Source organism: Platichthys flesus, chromosome 11 (assembly GCF_949316205.1).
Source record: "Platichthys flesus chromosome 11, fPlaFle2.1, whole genome shotgun sequence".
NCBI lineage: Eukaryota > Metazoa > Chordata > Actinopteri > Pleuronectiformes > Pleuronectidae > Platichthys > Platichthys flesus.
This window is the reverse complement of record NC_084955.1, coordinates 22440518-22462707: the sequence shown is the minus strand read 5'-3', so window position 1 is coordinate 22462707 and position 22190 is coordinate 22440518. Positions and strand designations below refer to the sequence as shown.

The window sequence follows — 22190 nt, the reverse complement described above, 5'->3', positions numbered from 1 at the left end:
TTTTAAGCCACAATTATTCAAATTTTAAATGAAGGTGAAGTGAACTTTTTTCCTGAAAACTGCTTTGAATTTCACGAAATCCAAATTATTCATGCAAAAGAAGAGTTGGAATGTTTTAGTGATCAAATCATTACTTTATTTCCAGTAATGAGGCATCAGGATAGAAATATGTGTTAAGATAATTATGTGTAAAAGTAAATGAAACTGCGATTTCTGGTTCAGTGTGGTTTCCCAGTTTCCAGTCTTTATGAAAACATCATCAAACTGACTGCTTCATAATTAATGAAGAGTCGTGACTCAATATGAAAGCAAATGTTGTCCTGTTTAAAATATCAAACTATTATATTTGTTGAGCTTTGGTGACATTGTGGGATGTATTTTTGGACATTGGAGCTTATGCTAAGCTAAGCTAAGCTAAGCTAATAGCCCTTACAAACATGGGGGGTGTTTGATATCAATCTAAACGTCTTAATCTCGACAAGGTGAATATTGAGAAGATCCCAGCTCCTGAGGAGTGAAGTCATTATTCTAACTTTGGTGTGTTTGTGTGTTTTATAGTCGGAATGTGAAAAAACATGGACGCTGTAAACCAAATGTGTTTGTATGTGTTTATTGTAGCTTCAATATTTGCACGATAAGGACCAAAGAAAGTGGATCAGATGTGATCGGCTCATAAATAACTCAAAATACGTTAATCGTAAGAACATCTGTGTTGGCTAAAACTTGATCGACAGTTTGTTTTTGACAAAAGTTCATATTAAAATTAATTTAGCTGATTATAAAATTATTAATTGATAAAAAAAATGATGACGTCTGCAACTTGTGTGAGTTGTTCTGACTTGGTGGATTTCAAGTTAATTTTACCTGCCAAAAATATATTTTATTCCAACCCCACATTAATGCAATTGAAGTATTTGAGTGTGTTTATGTATGAAGATGGCACAACAACAATAAACAGTGTTTCAAAATGCCACATATAGTGTTGAATTAGTGTGGATGTTAACGCTCTTAAGTGTAAAACTCTCAACAGTCACAAAAGTGTCACCAAAGTGTGTCACTGTCCAAATACTACACAACAGAGACACACACGTCACTGTGCACCTGCCACCTCGTTGGCATGAAGCCTTCTTATAATGAGAGAAATCCCAAACAGGTGACTAACCTTCTACGTTTCACTACTTACCCTGAAAAAACAGAAGATGAGGAGCAGACAGTGAGACAGACGGGTGTGCCAGACGACAGCTCAGTCCTCAAACGCACCACAGACACCACAACAGACAGATGACGCAACACAATGCGACAAACACAAAGCAGACAACTGCACCTGCTGTGGGACAAGACCTTTATTTATTTAGCACCTGTCAAAGCAAGGTCACAAAGTGCTTTACAAATAGAAAACACACAAAAACAAGCATAATGGAATCCAAGAAAACATTTTTAGCATTCAAATCAGGGAATGTGGTAAAACACGATCTTTTAAAGCTTCGATTCAAAGGAAACCACCGACTCATCCTGCTGAATTTCCTCTGGAAGGTTTTTCGCCGGAGCCTCTGAGCTTTTATTTCAAAAGCTCTGTTCCCTTCAGTCTTCAGCCGAGAATCTTGAGCAGTTAAAAGACCTCTGCCAGAGGATCTCGACCTGAAGACAAACTATAAAACGTCCTGGAAGAGGGTGTAAAGAAACCATGGTGATGAGTTCCAATTGGTTTACTCTTAAAAACCTGGCAGCTTTCCTCTGTACAGATTTTCTCTTTACTGTCCAACCTTCGTTCTTCTCATAAACTCTCTCATCATTCCAAACTCTTCTGTTAAACGTTTTAATTCAATGTGTTCGCGGCTTTTGGATGTAAACTTTAATATTAATTACAAGGAGCTTTGGGTCTTTCCCTGTTTTTCCTCCTGTATGGACATGGAGAGCAGTGGCAGCCTGTGCTGTCAGCCAGTGGATTCATTAGTGGTTGTGTGGGCTTTGCCGAGGTAACAGCTATTGATCCAGGAGGCTCTTCCCCTGCGTAAAAGGCTCTGGCTGTGGTAGCCCGTCAATCCAGACTGCCATTAGAAGACTGAAGCTTCTGTTTACTGATGAGATCCACCGCCTCCATCCGCAGGAGTTTGTTCTGCGGTTGAGGGGGAAAGGTTAAAGAAATGTTTTCTGAAAAGGAAAAGGGTGAAATCTGCTGAGGCACCACAGGGGGTTCACAGACAGAGGGCGCTGTCGACACACAGCTCTACAGTCAGATTTTAGAGCGTCTGTTGCCAGGATGAGGATTTAACAATTTGTAAATCTGCTTTTTGTGGCTTTTGTTCTGTTTTTCATAATGAATATATGAATGGACATTTTTATAACAAGTATTTATCTTTATTATTTAGTATTTCAGTGTCACACTAGGTGATTGAAGACTGGGGACGTGTCCAGTGTGTATCACTTAATGTCCAATGGCAGCTGGGACCGGCTCCACTTCCCTTACAAGCTTGAAAGCATAAGCAGTAGAGAAAATGGAGGGACGAGAGCGATCATTACCCTCATCCTGATTTGTCCCACTCACCAGGAAGCAGGTAAACGTCTGCGTTTCCCTTTTCTTCTCCTGGGACTTCAGGCCGAGGAAAATCCAACTCTCGTCTTTTTCCACCATCCTTCCCCAAACACTCTCCTTTCCATCAAACTGGATCTCTTCATCTCCAAGAGGAGACAGCAGCCAATATCAATATTTCATAAACAAATGAAAGACTGGATATGGAGGCGAGCGTCGAAGCGGCCCTGGAGGGGGAGAGGGGATCAATGGAAAGATAGCTCCCTCCGCCAGTATCTGCCAATCCCGGCCCCTCGCAGGATAATGCCATTACCCATCAGCCCGAGTGAGCATCGACCAGCCTGCTGCTCTTTGAGTGGACTAATCTGATAAAAAGCCTTAAAACATTTGTTCACTGACACACCGGCTGCAGCTCCGAGCCCGGGGCTGAGCACTGACATGACTCTGAGTTTAGTTCTGTGTTACTGATGTGTCAGCGTTGCCTTGATGCACCAGTAAAACCTTCTGAACCTGATAAGGGTCGACGTGGTGTAGATGTAGGTCAGTTAATAATTGCTCTTAACCAGGTGGACCTGTAAGGTGGATTTTTGAGGTGGAGGTGGAGTTTGATCTGCAGTCAGGTAAATCCAGGAGAGGAGATGAACCTGAGGGGTTGTGTGATTATTAATTGTGGAGAAAAAAGCTAGTTGTTTCAGCTGTTATTGTTTTACAGTTTCATTTCCTTATTATTCATTTCCTTGATCTTATTTGTCTTAGTCTTCAAATGTTATAACCTTGATGTGTACATTTCTGCATTTCCCAAACTTGTCAACCATCATTAAAATGGTCCTTAATGTCCTGTAAATGGATAAGTAATGATAGAAATGGACTGTGCAGCTGCAGATCAGTTTAAATGTCAGTTTCACCTGATGTTTAAATCTTTTACAGGACGTTCATGTGCCTGGCTGCAGGAGGAACGTCTGGGGAATCCGTCTGTCAGCAAAGCTTTTAACTGGAAATCCATCAGGTGGTAAACACGTGTCCTGGCCATCTGCAGCGCTTCAGAATTTCCCTTGTGTTTTCCAACTCGTCCCCCCCCCGATGCCCTCGCTCTCTGCCTGCACCCTCGTCAAGGTCTGTGTACACCCCCCCACACTCAGATTCCTCTGATTTGCAGCAGGTCATCGGCCCCGTCAGAGTCTCAGAATATGAATCTTTCTCCTTGTTTATCTTTTACCTTCACTTACACGACTCTTTGCTCTGCTGCATCCATCTGTCTTTCCTCATGTGTAATCTTCAGCTCTTCACCTTTCTGTCTGTCTTTTCTCATCCTGTCTTTCTTTGTTCAAGTTAGGATGAAAATCTAGTAAATGCACAACAATGCCTGCAAAATAAAAGAAACACACTTGGCACATATTTTTGTGATCAGGGAATAATGAATTAAAGTTTCATTCTCGTAAATAACTGCAGGAATTCTGTTATATATTAAAAGAAACTGGAAATCATTAATCTAAAAAAAAAAATCCCCTTTTCTTTGACTTCATCAGCTACAGACGTTAGTGCGTCTGGTTGTGCAACATGAACATGGAGGGCGGGGGGGTTGAAGTTGTGCATTATGACCACAAGGGAATGAGTAAAAGCGTGAGAATGAGAGAACCAGGAAATGCCCACGTCACACAGCTCCAGTGCTCACACTCACAATCTACACCAAACCCTCACGGGAGCATCAACACACAGAGGATCAGACGCAGGAGCAGATTTAATCAACTCCAGTCATGAGTTTACGTTCTGCTTCACCGGACACATGTTGGTGTAACGACAAAAACTTACATTTCTTAGAGACGCAAGTGGGAAGAACTGGAATTTTCACGATTCACCTCAGGTCCTCGGCAGCCGTTCAAACAGAGATGATGTTTAGTTTGAGGGGATTTGAGCTTTCACGTGATCGAAGTTGGAAACAACTAGAGAGTTTTAACACGTGAACCGATAGCTGTTCGGTAGAGTTGAAGTGCTGGTGCTCAAGCATTGGGCGTCTTGTTGCTTGATGGCGTCATTAAATCCACCATCATCTCTGCTGCCGTGCCGTTTGGTCTGGTTCTTGGTTCGGCTGCCAGAACACAAAAAGGTGACACACACGTGCAGCAGTGGAATGTTAAATGGGAATTTTCAAAGCAGTTGAAATAACGGTGATCAAATCACTCAAAGTTGTGGCCTCGTTACCAGGAACTGTTTGTGTTGAAATCGGATTTCTCTGCAGAGTCAGCACTGATTTACTCAATCGGGTGTGAGAAGAAACCAAGACCAGTTACTGGAATACCTTACTGGTTTCAGGGAACTAGTGTGGGCTTTTTCTTTATTTGACTTTTCGTGTAGGAGGCTTCTAAATGTGACTAACACGCTGTGGTTTTTGCGATGCTGTAATTTTGGAAGGAGGCCGACAGGGTTGATGATGTGTAACCTCAACATTTAGGGAGGTAACCCCCCCCCATCTACAGTCAGAGTATAAATAGACCCCCAGCTGTTTGTTTGTCCAGAGCGAAAAAACACTGGTAAGTGCTGTATTGATCTGCTCTTTAAAACACGCTCCATCCTCTGCATTCGTTTCTCTCTCAGTCCCGGAAGTCTCGACATGCTAACATTCATGTGGCCTGTCTTTAACAAAATGGTTCTCTTGTTGCTCTACTTCTTATTTGTGCATCATTGTGAAGTCAGTGCTGTGATAGTCTCAGTGACAGAGCAGCTTCCTTTCAACGAGGTGAAAACCAGGAGCATGTAATGGTGAAAACATTAAAAACCAAACAGTTTTATTGTGGCAGACGTTTAATACATTTTGTCACATCAATGTGTGTATCAGAAGATAACAGTGGCCCTGAAGTGCAATTCACAACGGAAACAGATCACAAAACACAAAGTGAAATGAAAGAAAACACTAAATTAAATCACTAAACAACATAAATTGGTTTTGTCAACATTTAGCCAACCATGCACCCATCAGGGGCGGATCCAAAGGCAGGGCCAGGGGGCTCTGGCCCCAGCGGAAATCTGATTGGTCCCTGAAGTGCAGTTGTCATATTAGGACCCTTATTTTTTTTACTACTCACTTACAAGCAATACTAACAAAAAAAATGATAATGCTAATTGTACATAATGTGCACCTCACTGAATTATCAGTGTTTAAATTGAAGCCCCTTTATAGCCCCAGATTTAGACAAATGCCAGACAAGCCTTGTCTATGGCAGATACTCACCTTTTCCACTAGATGTTAATGCTTTTGTGTTTGTGATTCGTTGTGTTTTGTGATGTGCCTTTCAGAGCCACCGCAGAAGATGCACGTCCTTCTTGGAGGCTTTCGGTAAATCAGCAGTACAAGAATATGATTAAACCCAAATGTCTGCCAGCATGAGTAATTGGGTTTCCAATTCACGTGGAGCTTGAAGGTGGTTTGACTCACTGGTGTAAGGGCAGAGATGGACTCGGGGGGGGGGGGGGGATGAATCCGCCTGCGATCCATAAGCCACCTCCTCCCAGCCTCCGAAAACCTTTATCTGTTTCCCAAGATCTGACTCGAGTTAATATTGATCCTGTTGAGTGACAGATGGGCTCCTGGCGAGTCCGACTGCCGGAGTCCCTGTTGTGCATACAGATCGTTGCTGCGTGACTCAGACCGGTCAAAGGTCGCTGGTGATGTGGATCATGAGCAAACTGTACACGACGGCTCAATAAAAAAGAGGGCAAGGTGACCAAAGGTGGATCATGATACTGTAAATTTAATAGTTGAAAAAAATGTGGATCAGCTTTTAAAAGTCTTTAATTAAGGTAAAACCTGATCTCATTGGGACTTTATACCCACTGCTCAAGTAACAGAATAAGATAAGCAGGGAACAATCATCAACGAGGAGCTGATAGAAGCCCTGTCACTTATACTTTCCACAAAACTTGCTGAGGAAGCACTTTCCCTCCGTCCCTGCCCTCTCTGCTGGCGTGTCGTTGAACACCCGGTTCACTATGACCCGGACACATCTGGAGAGCGGAGCGGGAAACCCGGAGTTACTCAGACTGAAAGCACCTCCAAACCAAAACCAGAGGTGTTCCTGTGAGACAACATCTGCTGACATCATCTCTAGAATTACTCAAAGGAGGAATTTAGAGACGAACAGGAAGTGACTGAGCTGAAAGTTACAATCTGGGTGTGGAGACTGAAAATCTCTACAATTACTGGATGGACTGGCAGGAAATGTTGAAAAGACTTTCATGTTCCACTTGAATGCTGTTGATCATTCACAACTCCATTAAGATTCATTCTAATAACTTTCATGTGCTTTTCTTCCTACAAGTAAACTTTTTAAATGTACTTTGCTTTATCACAAAATTTGTTTTTTCCCCTGATTACAGATTAGCAACAGTGTAGTGAAGCTGCAATAAAGAGATTTTAATAAAACATGTTCAACCAATCGCGGGTCACTTGAACAAACATCAGTGTGAGAAGTACCTAATTGGACTTTAAAACTGGCCCATGTCTTGTCTGCTAACATGGATGAGTTGGAGCTTATGACCTATACCGCGGCCAGCCAGCAGGGTCGGTAGAGAAGCCTCCAGGGGTTCAACATGTTTCTTCCTGAATGTTTGGAAACCCGGATTTACAACCTGGAGATTTCCCCCGGACCCAACTCATGACTCATGACTCCTGACACATCCTGTCCTTATTCCAGGTGTAAACAGTTCATTCTTTGCTCATTCATTCACTTGTTTCTTGTTGGTTTGATGCTGATATCGTGCAAAAGATTTATTTATCACTTTTTTATGTGAGCACCCTGAAATATTAAGGTTTTAACTTCCTTCCGCAGCTGCAGGAAAGTAATCATGAAATTCTTGCAGTAAGCAAAAGATAATGTTTTACTCTATAACCTCAAATCATTTTACATGTATTATGTTTCTCGATGGCGGCTGGTAATGAATCACACAGTGGACAGATGCTATTTCAGCAGTTTACACCTCAGCAGCTCATCAGGATTTCTCTGCTTGAGCACATTTAGATATTTCCTCTCCTACCGTTCAAATACCTGCAGTTTCCAGGGAAATGTTAATAATCTGGACACGGACCAACTTTCTGTCTGCCTCTGGCCACATCCCACAACCAAGCTTCCATTACACCGGGAGCGGTGTTAAGGCTCAGGTGCCTCCACCACACCTGTTAGTCCTGCCCACACTTACTTTCCCATGGGAGCCGGCCAAATCCGGCGTGACGGGTGCTAAATCCCACCGTTCCCACAAACGACTTTCTATTCACACAGCACTCCTCAGGTGCAGTGTGGGATGCACAGGACAGGAGAGAGACTGTCAGTGGGCATGTAGTACACGAAACAAAACCAATAAGGTTGTGCATTTTTGTGCAGTTTGTGCAACAGTAAGCAGGATAAATTGGCACCGGGTCCGGGCTTGAGCAGGTCATTAACATTTTGCAGAGCTCTGTTCAAAGCTCTGCCAAAATGAAGCCTTGTATTTCAGGCTTAGCGTCTTTATCTGCCTGTTTGAGTTTCTGTCTTATGATCGTTCATCTCTCTCTAATGCTCTCAGGTATAGTGCTATTGATGTTCTCACACATCACCGAGCCGCTGTTTCCAGAAAACACTGTGTATCTTCTGCCCTGCCATGAGCCACCGGGGGGGTTTTCCTGTGAGCTGAGGAGACATCTTGTGGTGAGGAGGAAGCGTTTGCCGTCAGACAAGGTCAAGAAGATAAGAAGTGGTCAATATAGCTTCCTCGGACGAGGAAGTCATTTACCATTGATCCAGACAAACAAGAGAGAGCCCGACCTCTGGGACTGGATCTTGTCATTAGGTTTATTATCATCAGAGAGCAAATAGTAATGAAAAATCAAATAAATGTATGAAGAATATACTTTTTCCTCTTTTGTACTTTCGTAGAATATTAATTTATTACAAAGAAACAAAGCAACCTAATTATTTGAATATATTCAGTATGTTTATATGAATCAGCACAAATTAATGAAAATTAGATTTTTATTCAGAGCATCTTTTTATGATGAATATATTTATGTTTTGGGGATATTGGTGGAATCAATCATATCTCCTGAAACTGTAAACATGAGAGTCAACTCTATCTAATAATTCCAGAAATCTTTATAATGGCTCATTTGATCGGCTTCAAAATTTGGCTTATGTATTGTGAAGGGCCCAAGGAAGTGCAGGGTTGAATTTGGTGCGATTTTGAAAAACGGTAAGTTTGAATTACCAGGCGACCGTTTGGTACGACTCAACGTAAGAGAAAAACAACCATGACACTTTTCACAGTTTCAGGAAAAAAAACTGCAACCAAAACAGGCAGGTGTAGATCTCCACTAATAGATGCAAGCATTAACAAAATGAACATAAACGACCCCTGATTATGAATCATGAGAGAGATTCCCAGCACTTAGCTTTTCTAACATGTCCGGTTCAGATGCACCCAACACTTCCTGCCAGTCTCCCCTCAGCTGGCTGTCATTATCTCAAATACTTCAGCCATGTTTCCACCTGGGGAGCCCACACAGCCACAGACTACAAAGGCAAAGCGTCGCTACAGATTCCAACACTTTCCATCGACGCTGCAGCCAGAGCCTCTTAAACAGGCCGACGTCTCAGGCTCCAAATGTCGGGACGCTGCATGTGAGTGTTGTGCAATTGTTTTTTTTCTTTGGCAGCAAAAATTCAGCTCTTTAGAGGGATTCTGTCTGGGAAACAAACACCCGGCACAACACTCGGAGGGAGCAAGTGAGGTCATCCAGCTCAGGCCTTGACTCTGTGTATGTGTGTGTGTGTGTGTTCCAGCATCAGCGTGTACCACCCATCACGCCACATACTGTTGAGTCCCTGCGAAAGCTGAACTCTCTGCTTTCTGATGGCGCGTTAAGTGTGAGATCTGACAGTGGGTCGACACCGGAGCGAGGCGGTTTGACCAGCTCGCCAAACCCTCTTCCACCGGCTGACCGGCATCAACTCACTGCAGACATCCTTCCCTCCTCTTCCTGTTCCCGACTATCTGTGCTGAGCTGACAGTGACATGGAGCTGTGTGTGTGTGTCTGTGTGTGCTGTCATGGCGTGTGCTCAGAAACACAGAGCGTCTTTCAGTCTGTGACGGACGGATTCGGAGAGCTCGGCCCCTGCAGGGCGAACGTCCTCCCTGATGACTCCAGCAGCCAATCGCCTTCCATCACTAATTAAAAGGATTATTCAGCCTTGAACCGTCGTGCATGATGTGTTTTGTGTTTTTGTTACTTCGGGTGCTAACGGGCTCCGGACCCAGGGAGCTGAACTCTGCCACAGTCGGTGGAACCAGTGCAGTCACCATGGGAACCTCGTCCAAGCCACAACAAGAGGGGTTTTGTCCTGATGGGCCACTTCACTGAGCCCCACTGTGACTGGTCTCTTTTTTACTCTCACTCTCTTTGTCTCTCTTTCTCAAACACATACACACACCCACACACACACACACTTACATACTTGCACATGCACAAAAAACTAGCAACAATTTTTTTTTTCCCAGGGTGCATGGTGTCCCTGCATGGGGGGTGTTTACAGGATGTTATCTGTGTCAGTGCCGGCCCCTCATCCCTCTGAGTGGGTTTCTGAGGAATGCTGGAATGGGATGGAGGAGTTCCAAAAGGGGGAGTGACGAACGATAGAGAGAGAGAGACAGAGAGAGAGAGAGACACAGACAGATACTTGGAGGGAGAGAGGGAGAGAGAGAGGGAGAGGGAGAGAGAGGGAGAGAGTCTATATATACATCCCAAAGAGGCTGGTGCTCACAGGCACAGCTGGACTACTGGATAACTGGACTCTATCCCACTGGATATTTAACTAGAAAGGTGAGTTTTATCTTCTTTTGCTCTAATTCTTGATTCTGCATCCCCATCATCTACTTCACCAATTTACCATCATTTTGTGGTGATCTACAAACTAGGAAAGAAATAAAGGAAGGAGGAAGAAAAAATTAGAAAAATTTAGAAAGAAGGAAAGAGAAAGAAAGAAAGAAAGAAAGAAAGAAAGAAAGAAAGAAAGAAAGAAAGAAAGAAAGAAAGAAAGAAAATGAAATTATAATTGTTTGTTCAGCTTCTCTCTCCATTATTGAAACTTGGCCTTTATTATATTCGTTGATTTTATACTTAATATTTCCATAAAAGTTGAAATTCTCTGCTGTTGAACACACGGCCCTGGCTCCAGTGAAAGCTCCGAGGTGGAGATGAGTCCTCTGGGGGATGTGGTTTTTTGCTACAGACGCACGTACGTGGTCTCCATTAAAGCTCTAGAGCTCCGCAGCAAAGTGTTTCACAGTGAAAGAGGAGACCAGTGTTTGATCAACTGTTTGTGTGGGACTCGCCTTTTTTCTTTTCTCCTCTCACAAAAATCTATTTTACTATTTGTGTTAAAAAGAAGAAAAACTTTAGAAGATATTTCCAAACACAAAGCAAGATAATTACTCAGTAAGTATTTTTACTTTAATTGTTTTTTATGAAATTTTTTGTCAGAATGGGATTCCAGTCTGTTATGTAATTGCACCTTCAATTTTTTTATTGTGTCCTTGAGTGTTATTTTCATTAGCTGGTTCACACAGAAATGTGTTAAAAACACACACACTGATGACATGTGACTGAATTAAGTAAATCTAATTAGTGCGGTTATAGGAAACGCTGTAAAATGACACCACTGATCTCATCCCTGCAGCAACTACTGCTGAGCCTATTTTCTATAACTAATCTGCATTTGTATCTTTTTCTCACGGAACCCTTTAAAAACCCGATATCTCTACAATGGTTTTAATCACGTTGAGGCTGTAATGAGGAGGGAAGAGTGCGATTGCGTTATTGAACAAGTGCAGTGGTGGGGATTTTCTCCTCAGCCCTGGGTGTGCCTTTTTCTCAACTGGAAATGGACTCCAGGGAATGGGAGAAAGCAGTTAGGTCATATTTTACACCAGATAGCATATTACCGTTACCAGCGTAAATCCCCTCCTTGTATTTCCCATGTTGTGAACATCTGTGTTAGTTTTGTGTGTTTGCTATTGTTAGACCAGTGAAATAATGACACCCAGGAGGGCCAGTGCTGCAACGTTGCACAAGACCTCGCGTCATAATTCATGAGCACACAAACCATGTTTGATATTTGTTCTGAGCTGCTATCCATATGTGCCTTGTTTATGTATCTCAATGAGTTCCTTTTTTTATTTTGTCAATGCCACCAAGGTTTAAAAGAGCGAGTCCCTGTCATTAGCTGCGGCTCTGAGGGTGCGGCATGCAACTCGATGCCTACATGTGCTGACATGACCTGCCGGCTCCATTGTAGGATTTTGTTTGTCAGGAAAATGTCCTGTGAGAAAAAGAATGACTTCATATCAGCTGATGGATTTCTTGCTTTGCCAAATCTCACCAAAACCAAAACAAGAGCCGTATTTTCTGTGAAATGCCATAAAGTCACGCTATCATGAACTTTACAAGGGTGTCGTGTTTCTTCTACTTTCAGGAACCACCAAGGTCTCTGGCTGTGGAAATCTTATTAGCTTAGTTAGCGTGATAAAAACCTAGTGCAAAGATGAACAGTGTGGCAGATTGGCTCGTCCAGAACAGGGACAAGATTGAGAAAGGTGTGGAGATCATGGGGCAGGCCTCCGAGGTGCTGGCTTCCACCGTGGGCCAGCTTCATCCCGTGCTGGAGGCCGTGTTCGTGGCTTCGGCCGAGCTTCTCAACAACCCGGATGGCAAAGAGGCTCGCTACCTGACCCAGCAATTTGAAATGGTCAACCAGCAACTCGAGGGAATCCAAGATGAGATCGATCAAATTGCCCTGGAGCTGCAGAAGACGTCGATGAACAAGCAGAACTTTGACCGAGAGGCACAGATGCTCAGCCAGTACGAAAAGTTCCAGGACTTCGTCAACGCCAAGCCGAAGTTCCGGGAGAAGAAGATGGAGAAGTTCCTCAGCCATTACGAGAACACAGAGGGCGACTTGAACTTGGACTCGCTTTACAATTCCGTCACTGGGGAGAACACCTCAGGAGACCCTCTGCTGGACACAGTGGTAGCCACAGAGCAGAGAAGCAGACGAGCAGTTGAGGACTTCTGTGCCCGCCTGAAGAAGCTTTTTGTAGTGGGCATTATCGCCGTCATGGGCCATGCTGCCCTCAAGGAAGGGGCAGTGGGCGAGGACATGGTGAAGAAGTGGCAGGGACGCATGGAGGACGTGGAGAACCTAATGAAAGCCGCAGTGGAGGACTGTACACAGAACTTTGCAGAGCAAGCCAAGGTGGACATGGAGCACCAGCTTCAGGAGCATTCCGGCCCTGTTGACGCCGGCTTGACCAAATCCCTCCTGGCTTCACTTGTTAAGAAATACGACTGGGTGAACTGGTCCATCAGGGCCTTCAGCGACAAGGAGCGCGTGTTCTTTTTCAACTGGCTTGCAGGAAAGAAGTACCACGGCAGCGGAGGTGCCAACTGGTTTGACGTTTTGACCAAGAACAAACTCAAAGTGGTGGTCTCCTTCTGTGTCGACCCCAAGCCCTTCAACAAGAGACAGATCCAGGAGCAGCTGGAGGTGCAGAAGATGAAGGGGAACATGATGACGGTGGCTCTGACTTTGCACAAGAGCTTACCCAACTGCCTGGTCCACGCGGTCAGCCATTACAAGGAGGTGGTGGAGAGCAACAACTTCCCTGAGGATTGTTACTACTTTGGAAAAGACAAGAGAGCCTACCTGTGTATCCACCCTGAGTAGACCGACAAAACAAAAAAAATACACACAAACTGTAGCTGCATACACAAAGAATCAAGCTACAAACACATTCATGAATGTCCCGGAAATCCGATCAATCAGATAAAGACATTTAGTTTAGTAAATATTGTCTGTGTTGATGTATAATCTGCTCTGTCTGCTCACTTGGAATTTTATTCTTCTACAAACAGTGTAAATCTTTCCTCTGCTTGATGATACAGCAGCTTCAGGGTGTTCTGGAAATTTCAGGGGCCATACTTCTCTTAAAGTTCGGGTTGAATATTCTGGAAAATATTCAACCGATAAATCCCCCCCCCCCCCCTTCTTGTCAAAGCTACAGAACAAATGAACGTGCACTGACTGACGAAATGAAATGACCGGTCCTTTTTTTTTTTTTGATGACTGTTATGAAGTGAAGCAGATTTACATATATAAGAAACCAATCTTACCTTTAAGTGTAATGAACCATATAAAGATTAGATATGACCAGGGGTGGGCAATACGACGATATTAGTCTGCCAGCTGATATATCTACGGTACCTGTTATCATTAATTCCTTTTAATACCTCCAGGTGTATCACACAAGTGACCACTCCTGGATACAAATGTGTATTTAATAAGTAAAATTATCCAATATTTGTCTTTATTTGACGCTGCTTTTGGTGCAATATATCATTCTGCGGGGGAAATCTTTAGTCCACAATCTTTACAGAGACACTTATGTATGTTTCACTTTGATTTGCAATAAACAACCAAAATGAATGTTTCTGTCTTCACTGGTTATTTAATAGCACCTTCTGGATTTCAGCCAACATGTCCGTGTTTATCAAAAGGGTGGAGGTTTCCTCAGAATGAATAACCGCTACAGCAACAACCTGTTATACTCACACAACTGTTTTCCATCCACCACCCAAGTTTGTGTGTGTGTGTGTTCCTGTTTGACTGGGTGTGCCTCTGCTCTGTAACGCGAGGAGCCACATGACCAATAGGAGGAGAAAGAAACTCTCTGGAAGTGTCTCTGAACTTCTTCTTCCGCAAACTCTTCAAGGTGAGTCTGATCTAAACCTCTCAAAGTGAACCGGGACGCGTCGAGTAACTGCGAAGTAACGACGGGACACGTCAGGGGGGGGGAATGTTCGCTTTACTTTCATCCACTTTTCGCGAGTGGCTCGTTTACATAACCGTGCGTCTTCTATCCTCTTTTACGCACGAGCCTTTAAAAACTCCCAACTTACTCACACGTGTCATAAAAGCATCTTCGTGTAATAACGTGAAACAGGTGATTGGATGAATCTGCACATGTTGTTAACGCAGTTTAAACTTTGAAGTGTCTCTCTCGCTGCGGGGCGTTGGTTGCCAGATCCGCTTCACTTTTTTCCAGGAAGCGTCCAACTTTTAAGGCGTCGTCGTCCACGTGCGGGTAACCAAAGCTCGATCTGTGGTGTTAACCTGCCATGTTTGTTTGCTTCTCTGTGCTTCGGCTGGACGACAAAATACAATTAGGGGCCTTGTTCTGTGTGGGATCGATATGTTCTCCATTAACAGACGCATTAACGTGGGAGAGGGTTCTCTCTCTCTCTCTCTCTCTCTCTCTCTCTCTCTCTCTCTCTCTCTCTCTCTCTCTATCTCTCTCTCTCTGTGGCCACACTGGCTGAGGGAGAGTCAGCTGACTCAGGGAGGGACGCAGCTCGTGTTTATGTTCAGAGGAAGAATCTGGGACTGGAACTGTTTAGAATCTGTCCAGAGCCAAACGGTTCCCAGCACCTGATGTGTTCAGACTGGTTTCATTATTGCTTTTAATCCTACTTCTGTGAGAGGAAGTAGTATTTATAAAATGCCTATGAGGGAACATGTTACCTGAGATCATTGCATCTCATACACTGGTATATTAACAGTTTTTGATTATTACTTGTACTACCAATACCATCAAATAACCATCAAATATGACATGCCACTAATATAAATATATAAACTATATAAATGTACATAAAATATCAAATATTAAGGTACTGCTCAGTAAAGGGCCTTTGAATGATATGTGATTATATTGTAATATTGTACAGATGTTTCATTGGGCAGATCTTGCTGTTATTGCTCAGGATGGAAATACTTAGAACTTGTTTATTTGAAAGTTCAAATAGGTTTGTTCTCTATTTTGTTTGTTTGCATTCTTATAAACTACAGGCTTTGGTAAACGTGATCTTACACAGTTATTTAAAGGAGAATAACTAAAGTGGAAATGACAGTTTTTAGTACAATTGCTCACAAGTGTGTCAAAGGATCCCATCGAGACAATTGCTTTATTGACAGTGGTTTAACCTTTAAATATTGTTTGTATTTTATTTGATTATAATATGTTTTTTTTATCTGTAACGCGTATTCTAGTGGGGAATACGTAATACCACACAATGGGAATAAGTAAGAGTGTGTTGGAATTGTACGTTTTACAGTATAATATGTATTTCCACTACGTCTGAATATGAATAGGCATACAAGTGAAAGTCTGTGCTGCCTGTGATTATCAATAGTCTCTGTTCCGTCAGTTTGTGCAGCGCCTTGTCTCTGAAAATGTGATTTCTCAGAGCACTTTTATGTTTGAACTAACTGTGTAAAGGTGCCTCACGTGCACTTAAGACTGCAGCAGCTCCACAACCCCTGGGAGGATGAGAGAGAGAGAGAGAGAGAGAGAACAGATGAGTGGAAAACAGGAATCACAGTATTATCACAGTCAAATCAAATAAGATGTAGTAACTGGCAATGCCCAGACATTCTTATGGAATCTCATGTGTGTTGTTGTGTCTGTTGTCAAATCTTACAAGAAAATTATTCAAGCATTTTGCATCTTTCATCTCACAAACGTAGCTCGCTGTCATTTCAGATCTCAGTTGTTGATGTTGGAATAACTTAAAGAAATAGTTTGTTTAAGTCTGAATGAAGCTGGATCTGTAGCTTAGCATAAAGACTGGAAACAGGGGGGAACTGCTAGCCTGGCTATGTTGAAGGATTTAAACCTGACAGCTCCTCTGAAGCTCATTGACTAACATACTGGATATTGTTTTGTTTCACAAGCACAGAACTGAATGCTAAATACAGATGATGTTGTTTTTTTTAAGTTGGGTGTTGAGTCACTGCTCCGAACCAACAAATAGTCACAACAGGGTGATTTACCACTTTGTTTTTTGTTGCAGATTAAAAGATTGAGACATAATTTGTCAGTTAGTTGATTTTAGAGGTGGTTGTTGACAGATTGTGACGCCGGTGGACTGAGTCAGGTTATAAACTAAGCTTTTTACTGTACACTCATACGAGTAATGTAATAAGTTCGTCTATCACTGCATTTCACAAGATATCAAACTGTTTTAATTTGAAGAAGGAAGGTGATTCATCTTTGGTCTGAGATGTTGAAATGTAATCACAGTTATAGAATCTGCGCGGCTGCAGACGTGTGCGATGTATCAGACGGAGGATCGGTTCTTATCTCCCCCCTGTAGCCAGATACCCCCCCCCCCCCCCCCCCCCCCGGGACCAAGCAGACCTCAGCATAGGGCCGAAACCAGCTGACGGGTTGCTTTCCAGTGTCTTGTTGCTGTGGTAACTTGCTGAGTTCCAGTGTAAAACGCACCCTTGCCCAGCAGGTTTCACCGCGTCCACTCTATCACCTCCCACGCCCGCTGCCTTCGTATCGACTGAGGCGGAGGGAGAGAACTGTGCTGCTGCAGCTCCTGCCTCAGAAACCTGAACAAGATGTAAAGATTAACCCGGGACGAGGTTCATAACAGCAATGAAATATGATCTGACTCTGTGAGGCCCAGTGACTAGTTGTACCAGATTGTCAATAATTCCACCCGAATAACTCATTGCCAGTTTTATAGAAGGACAAGTCTGAACATGCCTGTGAAATCATCTGTTCCTACTCTCAGCGACTGTGCTAGATTTTCCAAGTCATGTGCACAGCTTGTATTTAAGATGACAAAGTGCAAGATGGGAAGTTACTGTTATCACCAAGCATGACAGAATACTGATTATTTATGCGTCATTACTACGATTTTAGGACCTCTCGTCTGGTTTGGCTCAAAGTTGAAGGAGTAGTTTGTTATTTTGGGGATTCAATATGAGATAGATAAGTGAGTGAAAGGAATCTATTTGCAGAAAATGAATATGAAATAATACTTTTGACGTTTTAATTTGTGTGTTTCATCTAAATTTTACAAATTATTGTTTTCTTTACACTAGAATGGGGCCTTTATGTTTAAATACTTTATATTTAAATTCTTTGTATTTACATCAGCATCTGGACCTCTTTGCAGAGGCCTCCATGTTTTTCACAGTAGCCCAAACTTAACAAACTAAACACCTTTTGAGTTTTTATGCCGACTGAAGGTAACCACAGGCTGTCTTTCATGTTTGGAAGGTGAGGGTGAGGTGAGCTGCAACATGCAACTTCACCACTAGATGTCTGCCAATTCTACACGCTGAACCTTTAAATGTTTCATGTTGACATAATTTCCTATTTTACAGTATATTATTTGACCATGTAATGTATTTTACTAGTAGGTTAGGTTTGGTATTGAAGCTCCTCAATGTTTCCTAATATTTCAGAAACTTTATAAACTTTGAACTTTCATGAGCCTTTTATTGAAACAGTCTATTTCCTACTATTGACGTAACAGGTAAACCCACACTGCGTCTCTGTGACTGCAGAACTCCCTTGGCATTGTTGACTCATTGCTCACTGGGTGTGCCCAGCAGCTCACTCGGCTCTTTCTCTCTTTTCTTATCAGTTTTCACCGGGTGGTGAGAGGAGCAGGGGAGAGAGCCACAGGCCGACAGCACTGCCACAGAAATGTAAGTGAATATAATAAACCCAACATTTGTTTCTGTCACTCCTATCGCCTCTTTTTATTTAGCCCGGGTTGTATTTCTCTGACTGGATCAACTATTTCTAACCACCCATGTTTGTCCTTGTCAGAATCAGCTTGGAACAACATCGGCAAAGATGGCAAACCAGCTACAGAAGCTAGTAGCAGAGAGAAAGGACATGGTGGAGACTGTGATGGAGGTGTTTGAGCAAGGGGCCGAAGTGGTGGCCAGTATCGCGGGCGACCTCTTCCCCATTTTCTCCATCGCCGCTCCGATTGTCAAACTGGCTCTGGACAATGTGGAGAGCAAAGAGGCCACGTTCATGAAGGAGCAGTTTCAGAAAGTTCGGGAGCGTCTTGATGTGGTGTCCGAGGAGATTAAGCGGATCAACGATGAGATCAAGAAGAGCGGCATGGATATTGCGTATTTCTCACTGGAGGAGAACATCACCAACCAGTTCAGGAAGTACATGGACATCCTGAACGCCAAACCCAAGTTCAGAGAAGTCAAGAAGAAGCTTTTCCTGGATCATTTTGCCAAAACGGGGGGCGACAAAAACCTGAACACCCTCTTCAACGTGGTGACGGGAGATAACTTCTCCGGGGAGTCTGTGCTGGAGATCACCCTGAACTACGAGGAGAAAAGTCGCCGGCCGGTGGAGGACTTCTGCGCCAGACTCAAGAAGCTGTTCTGCATCGGACTAATCGCTCTGTTGGGCCACGCCGCTCTGAAGGGGTACGACGAGGATGATGCACTCCTGAAAACCTGGGGTGAGAAGATGAACACCATCCAAGTTAAAATGAACGCTGTGATCGAGGACTGCATCGTCAGCTTCCCCAAACAGGCCGAGTTGGATTCCCTTCGACTCGTGAGAGACGAGTCGCACTTAACCAGTCAGCAGTTAGCTGATGCTATCATAGAGAATCTGAAGAAGAAGTACGACTGGGTCGGCTGGTCCGTGCGTGTGTTCAAGTCGCCTTCAGGCATGTTCGTCCAGAAGAAGAAGGTTTTCCACTGCCCAACGGGGAAGAGCCGCTTCCAGGTCCCTTCATCGGATGAGAAACTCAACGTCTGGGTGTCCTACAGCTCCTCGTCTGAGCCTGTGGACGGGAGTCGCATCCAGCAGCTGATCGAGAGTCAGAAGAAGGTCACGGTGAAGAGTGTAGCTGAGTCCCTGTTTGAGCAGTTACCCGGCGACTGCATGGTCCACACGGTGAGAACCAGCAAGGACCTGGCCTGCTCCTGGAGCTTCAGTGATGATCTCCACTACTGGAAGGAGCACAATAACTTTTTCGTCTGCGTTCACTCCTCTTAAAGTTTCAGATGCTCCAAAAACTCTCAAGTCACTCAAGTTTCTTGATGTTTGCACAGATGTAATCACTGAGTCTATTGCTGCCTCTCATATTACACAGTGTGTGCCTTCAATCGTCTTTGTAAGTTAATCTTCCTCCTTTTCTATGAATGTTTGATATTTGTTTCTTAGAGAGATGAGGTGCAGAAACCAACAGTTCTTACTTCCTGATCTCTTATAGTTGTATTTTCTTCCTTCTCTAAAGAACTCACCTCTCGTGACTTATGTTCTAGATTCCTCTCTTGGTATGAAATTTGTGGATTTTGAAATTTGACAATATCGAAGCTAAGGGATTCTGTTTTTAGATGATTGTATTTTCTACCGTAGTCGTAAAGTTCAGGAGGATTAGCTGTTTTGTTACAAGGGGATATCCTGAGAAACAAGAATCCATCTGTCGTCCACACATCATGTTTTGTAGTGATAAGCAGTGACCTCACCCTGCTGCGGACACTCAGAGGCACATTCACTCAAACCAAGAGAGAAAATGGCTCCTGACGTTCACACAGACTCTGACAGAAGAACTTAGAGTCTTCTCCTCTTCTGAGAAAAGTAGTAAACCTCATAACTGGCTGCTGTAAAGCACAAGAAAACAAAAGGCCTCAAACAACATGGCACCCATGACACTTTATTTACATTCCGAGGCGTTGTGACGGCATCACTCTGTCAACACGCAGAAGCCTTCACAGCGCTGGTTGTGTCAAATCTTCACGTGTGTTACTTGTACCTGCTCGAGAAAATCTCTACTTCATTTACTTTTTTAGAATATTTACTTTTTTATTTAGATTTACGGGGATTTTACTATCTAAATCTATATAATCTAACCACTGACACTGCAGAAATATCCTTTGCATTACTGACCTGTTCTCTTTGTGTTGTCTTATTGAACGCCACTGAAATCGGTTCCTTTGTATAATGTGTTTATTAACTTTGTTAGTTCAATTACTGTCTTTTGAACATTTTATCATCTGATAAGAACAAGCCCAATATTTACTTAGATTACTTTGGGGAAATGTTTTCACCTTCATTTTTTCATTCCTCCATTTGCAATCTGTGTGTTTGGGATGTGAGTCGTCTAAGGTTCAAAATGCTGTTGGTTCAGCAGTGAATGTAATAAATCTACCAAATAAACTCAAGTTACACATCATCGGTTTGTATGTTTTTGTACAGTTGCAGTTTGTTTATTGTTTAAAAGAAAAAATATATTATTGATAATATCTGAACACATTAATTTGTCCAAATGTGTGTAGATTATTCTCTAAACTCACCATGTTCACGTTTTTGGTAACATTTAATTTTCTAAGAATCAACACTTCACAAGTCCCCTTTAAATTGTTGCTTTGAGAAATAATTAAACATTGAATAAATCTCTAATTAAGACAATTTATATATTTTTTGCAACTTTTCTTTATTTATACTGCAGCTTCAACACATGTTCATATGATAACACTTATATTTACATACAACTACAATGTGATATAACTTTATAAACCAGTTTTTAGTGGTGTTAAAGTCAAGTGTTGCTATTTTATCTATTTCTGTAACATGTTGTTGACTCTTAAACTGGAAACCTGCACAAAATAAGTGTTTTTCTGCCGTAGAAAAGTCAGATGTCAGCATCAGGAGCAGAGTAAGTAAAACAAGAAGTGCCATATTAATATCAACTCCTCTGAGGTGTCACAATGATATACAGCTTAGAAAGAAAGAGGATATTCTGGTTTGCTGGTGAGGAAACACCCATAGTGCTCAGTAATTACGTGGTTGTGGCTTTTCTATCTTCGGCACATAGGCTCAAGTGGCCAGACACAAACCAACAAGTGCAAAGGAAAACCAGTGGGTCACAGATCCTTGTCTAAATGTACATGTTTATTTTTTTTCTTAGCATGGACGTTAGCAGAAGGAAACTGGGTCAAGAGCCAAGGTTCAAATATAAACATATATTCAAAAATGAGATAAACTGATTTGAAGTTTTGGAATTTATGATCGAATGAGGAAACACACTGCGACTAAAACAGTACCTGTATCTCAATTCTAACCCTAAACCTCAATTCATTTAATCCTCTGCAAAGGTGATATCTAGGTGCTGAATTTGACCTCTGACCATTCATGCCAGCCTGAAAACTCAATCTTTTAACACATTTGACTTCATCACAAAATGAATGTGGCGATCATGAAATCAAAGAAGAAGATAAAACAGTAGGTTTCTCACAATGAGGTCAAACACACACTTTGCTTTGTTTGGCCATTGAAGGGTGAGAACTTCTGGTGTACTGCCACATGTTCAAGGTCATTTTATTTTATTTATCCAGCCTGTTATCACAAGAAAGTGTGAACAGATTGAGAGGAACCAGGGAAAAGTCAGAGACTGAGGCCAAAACAAGAAGGAACTGATACCGTGACATTCCGTGAAACAAATGGAGAAGGTGCAAGAGGACAGTAACATGGATGATATAATGTTTAGGACAAGGGAACTGCTTTATATAATGAATATAGATTCTCAAATAAAGAGCAGAGTCATAAACTCGGGTGGCTCACAGTGTCTGATGAAAATGATTCCTGGCGCAGGGAGGAGACAGAGCTTGTTGTGTGGATACCTGTTTGCCAATGGAACGAAGCTGAGACAGCAGGAATTCAAGTTTCCATTTGCTTCTTAATGAACCGAAAATCTCGGATTTTCCACTGGCAGCTCAGCCACTTACATCAGTGCTC

At 42.7% G+C, this 22190-nt stretch overlaps 1 protein-coding gene and 1 long non-coding RNA gene across 4 annotated transcripts; both read left to right on the top strand.

The window, feature by feature from the left end:
- The first annotated feature begins 2690 nt into the window (after nucleotides 1-2690).
- LOC133964602 (uncharacterized) lies at nucleotides 2691-9325 on the top strand. Its single transcript, XR_009923807.1, has 3 exons — nucleotides 2691-3150; nucleotides 3458-3643; nucleotides 8084-9325. It is a non-coding gene; the product is annotated as an uncharacterized LOC133964602 (long non-coding RNA).
- Nucleotides 9326-10225: 900 nt separating this feature from the next.
- Nucleotides 10226-20628, top strand: LOC133964601 (protein rapunzel-like). Of its 3 annotated transcripts, none has more exons than XM_062398775.1 (3): nucleotides 10250-10374; nucleotides 18055-18118; nucleotides 18243-20628. In XM_062398775.1, the coding sequence occupies exon 3, from the start codon at nucleotides 18270-18272 to the stop codon at nucleotides 19446-19448; it is 1179 nt and encodes a 392-aa protein (XP_062254759.1). In that variant the 5' UTR covers nucleotides 10250-10374; nucleotides 18055-18118; nucleotides 18243-18269; the 3' UTR covers nucleotides 19449-20628. The 3 variants fall into 3 exon arrangements, with proteins under 3 accessions (XP_062254758.1, XP_062254759.1, XP_062254760.1); XM_062398776.1 differs by lacking the exon at nucleotides 10250-10374 and adding an exon at nucleotides 14185-14321; XM_062398774.1 differs by lacking the exons at nucleotides 18055-18118; nucleotides 18243-20628 and adding an exon at nucleotides 12026-14035 and having other exon boundaries at nucleotides 10226-10374.
- The last annotated feature ends 1562 nt before the right edge of the window (nucleotides 20629-22190 follow it).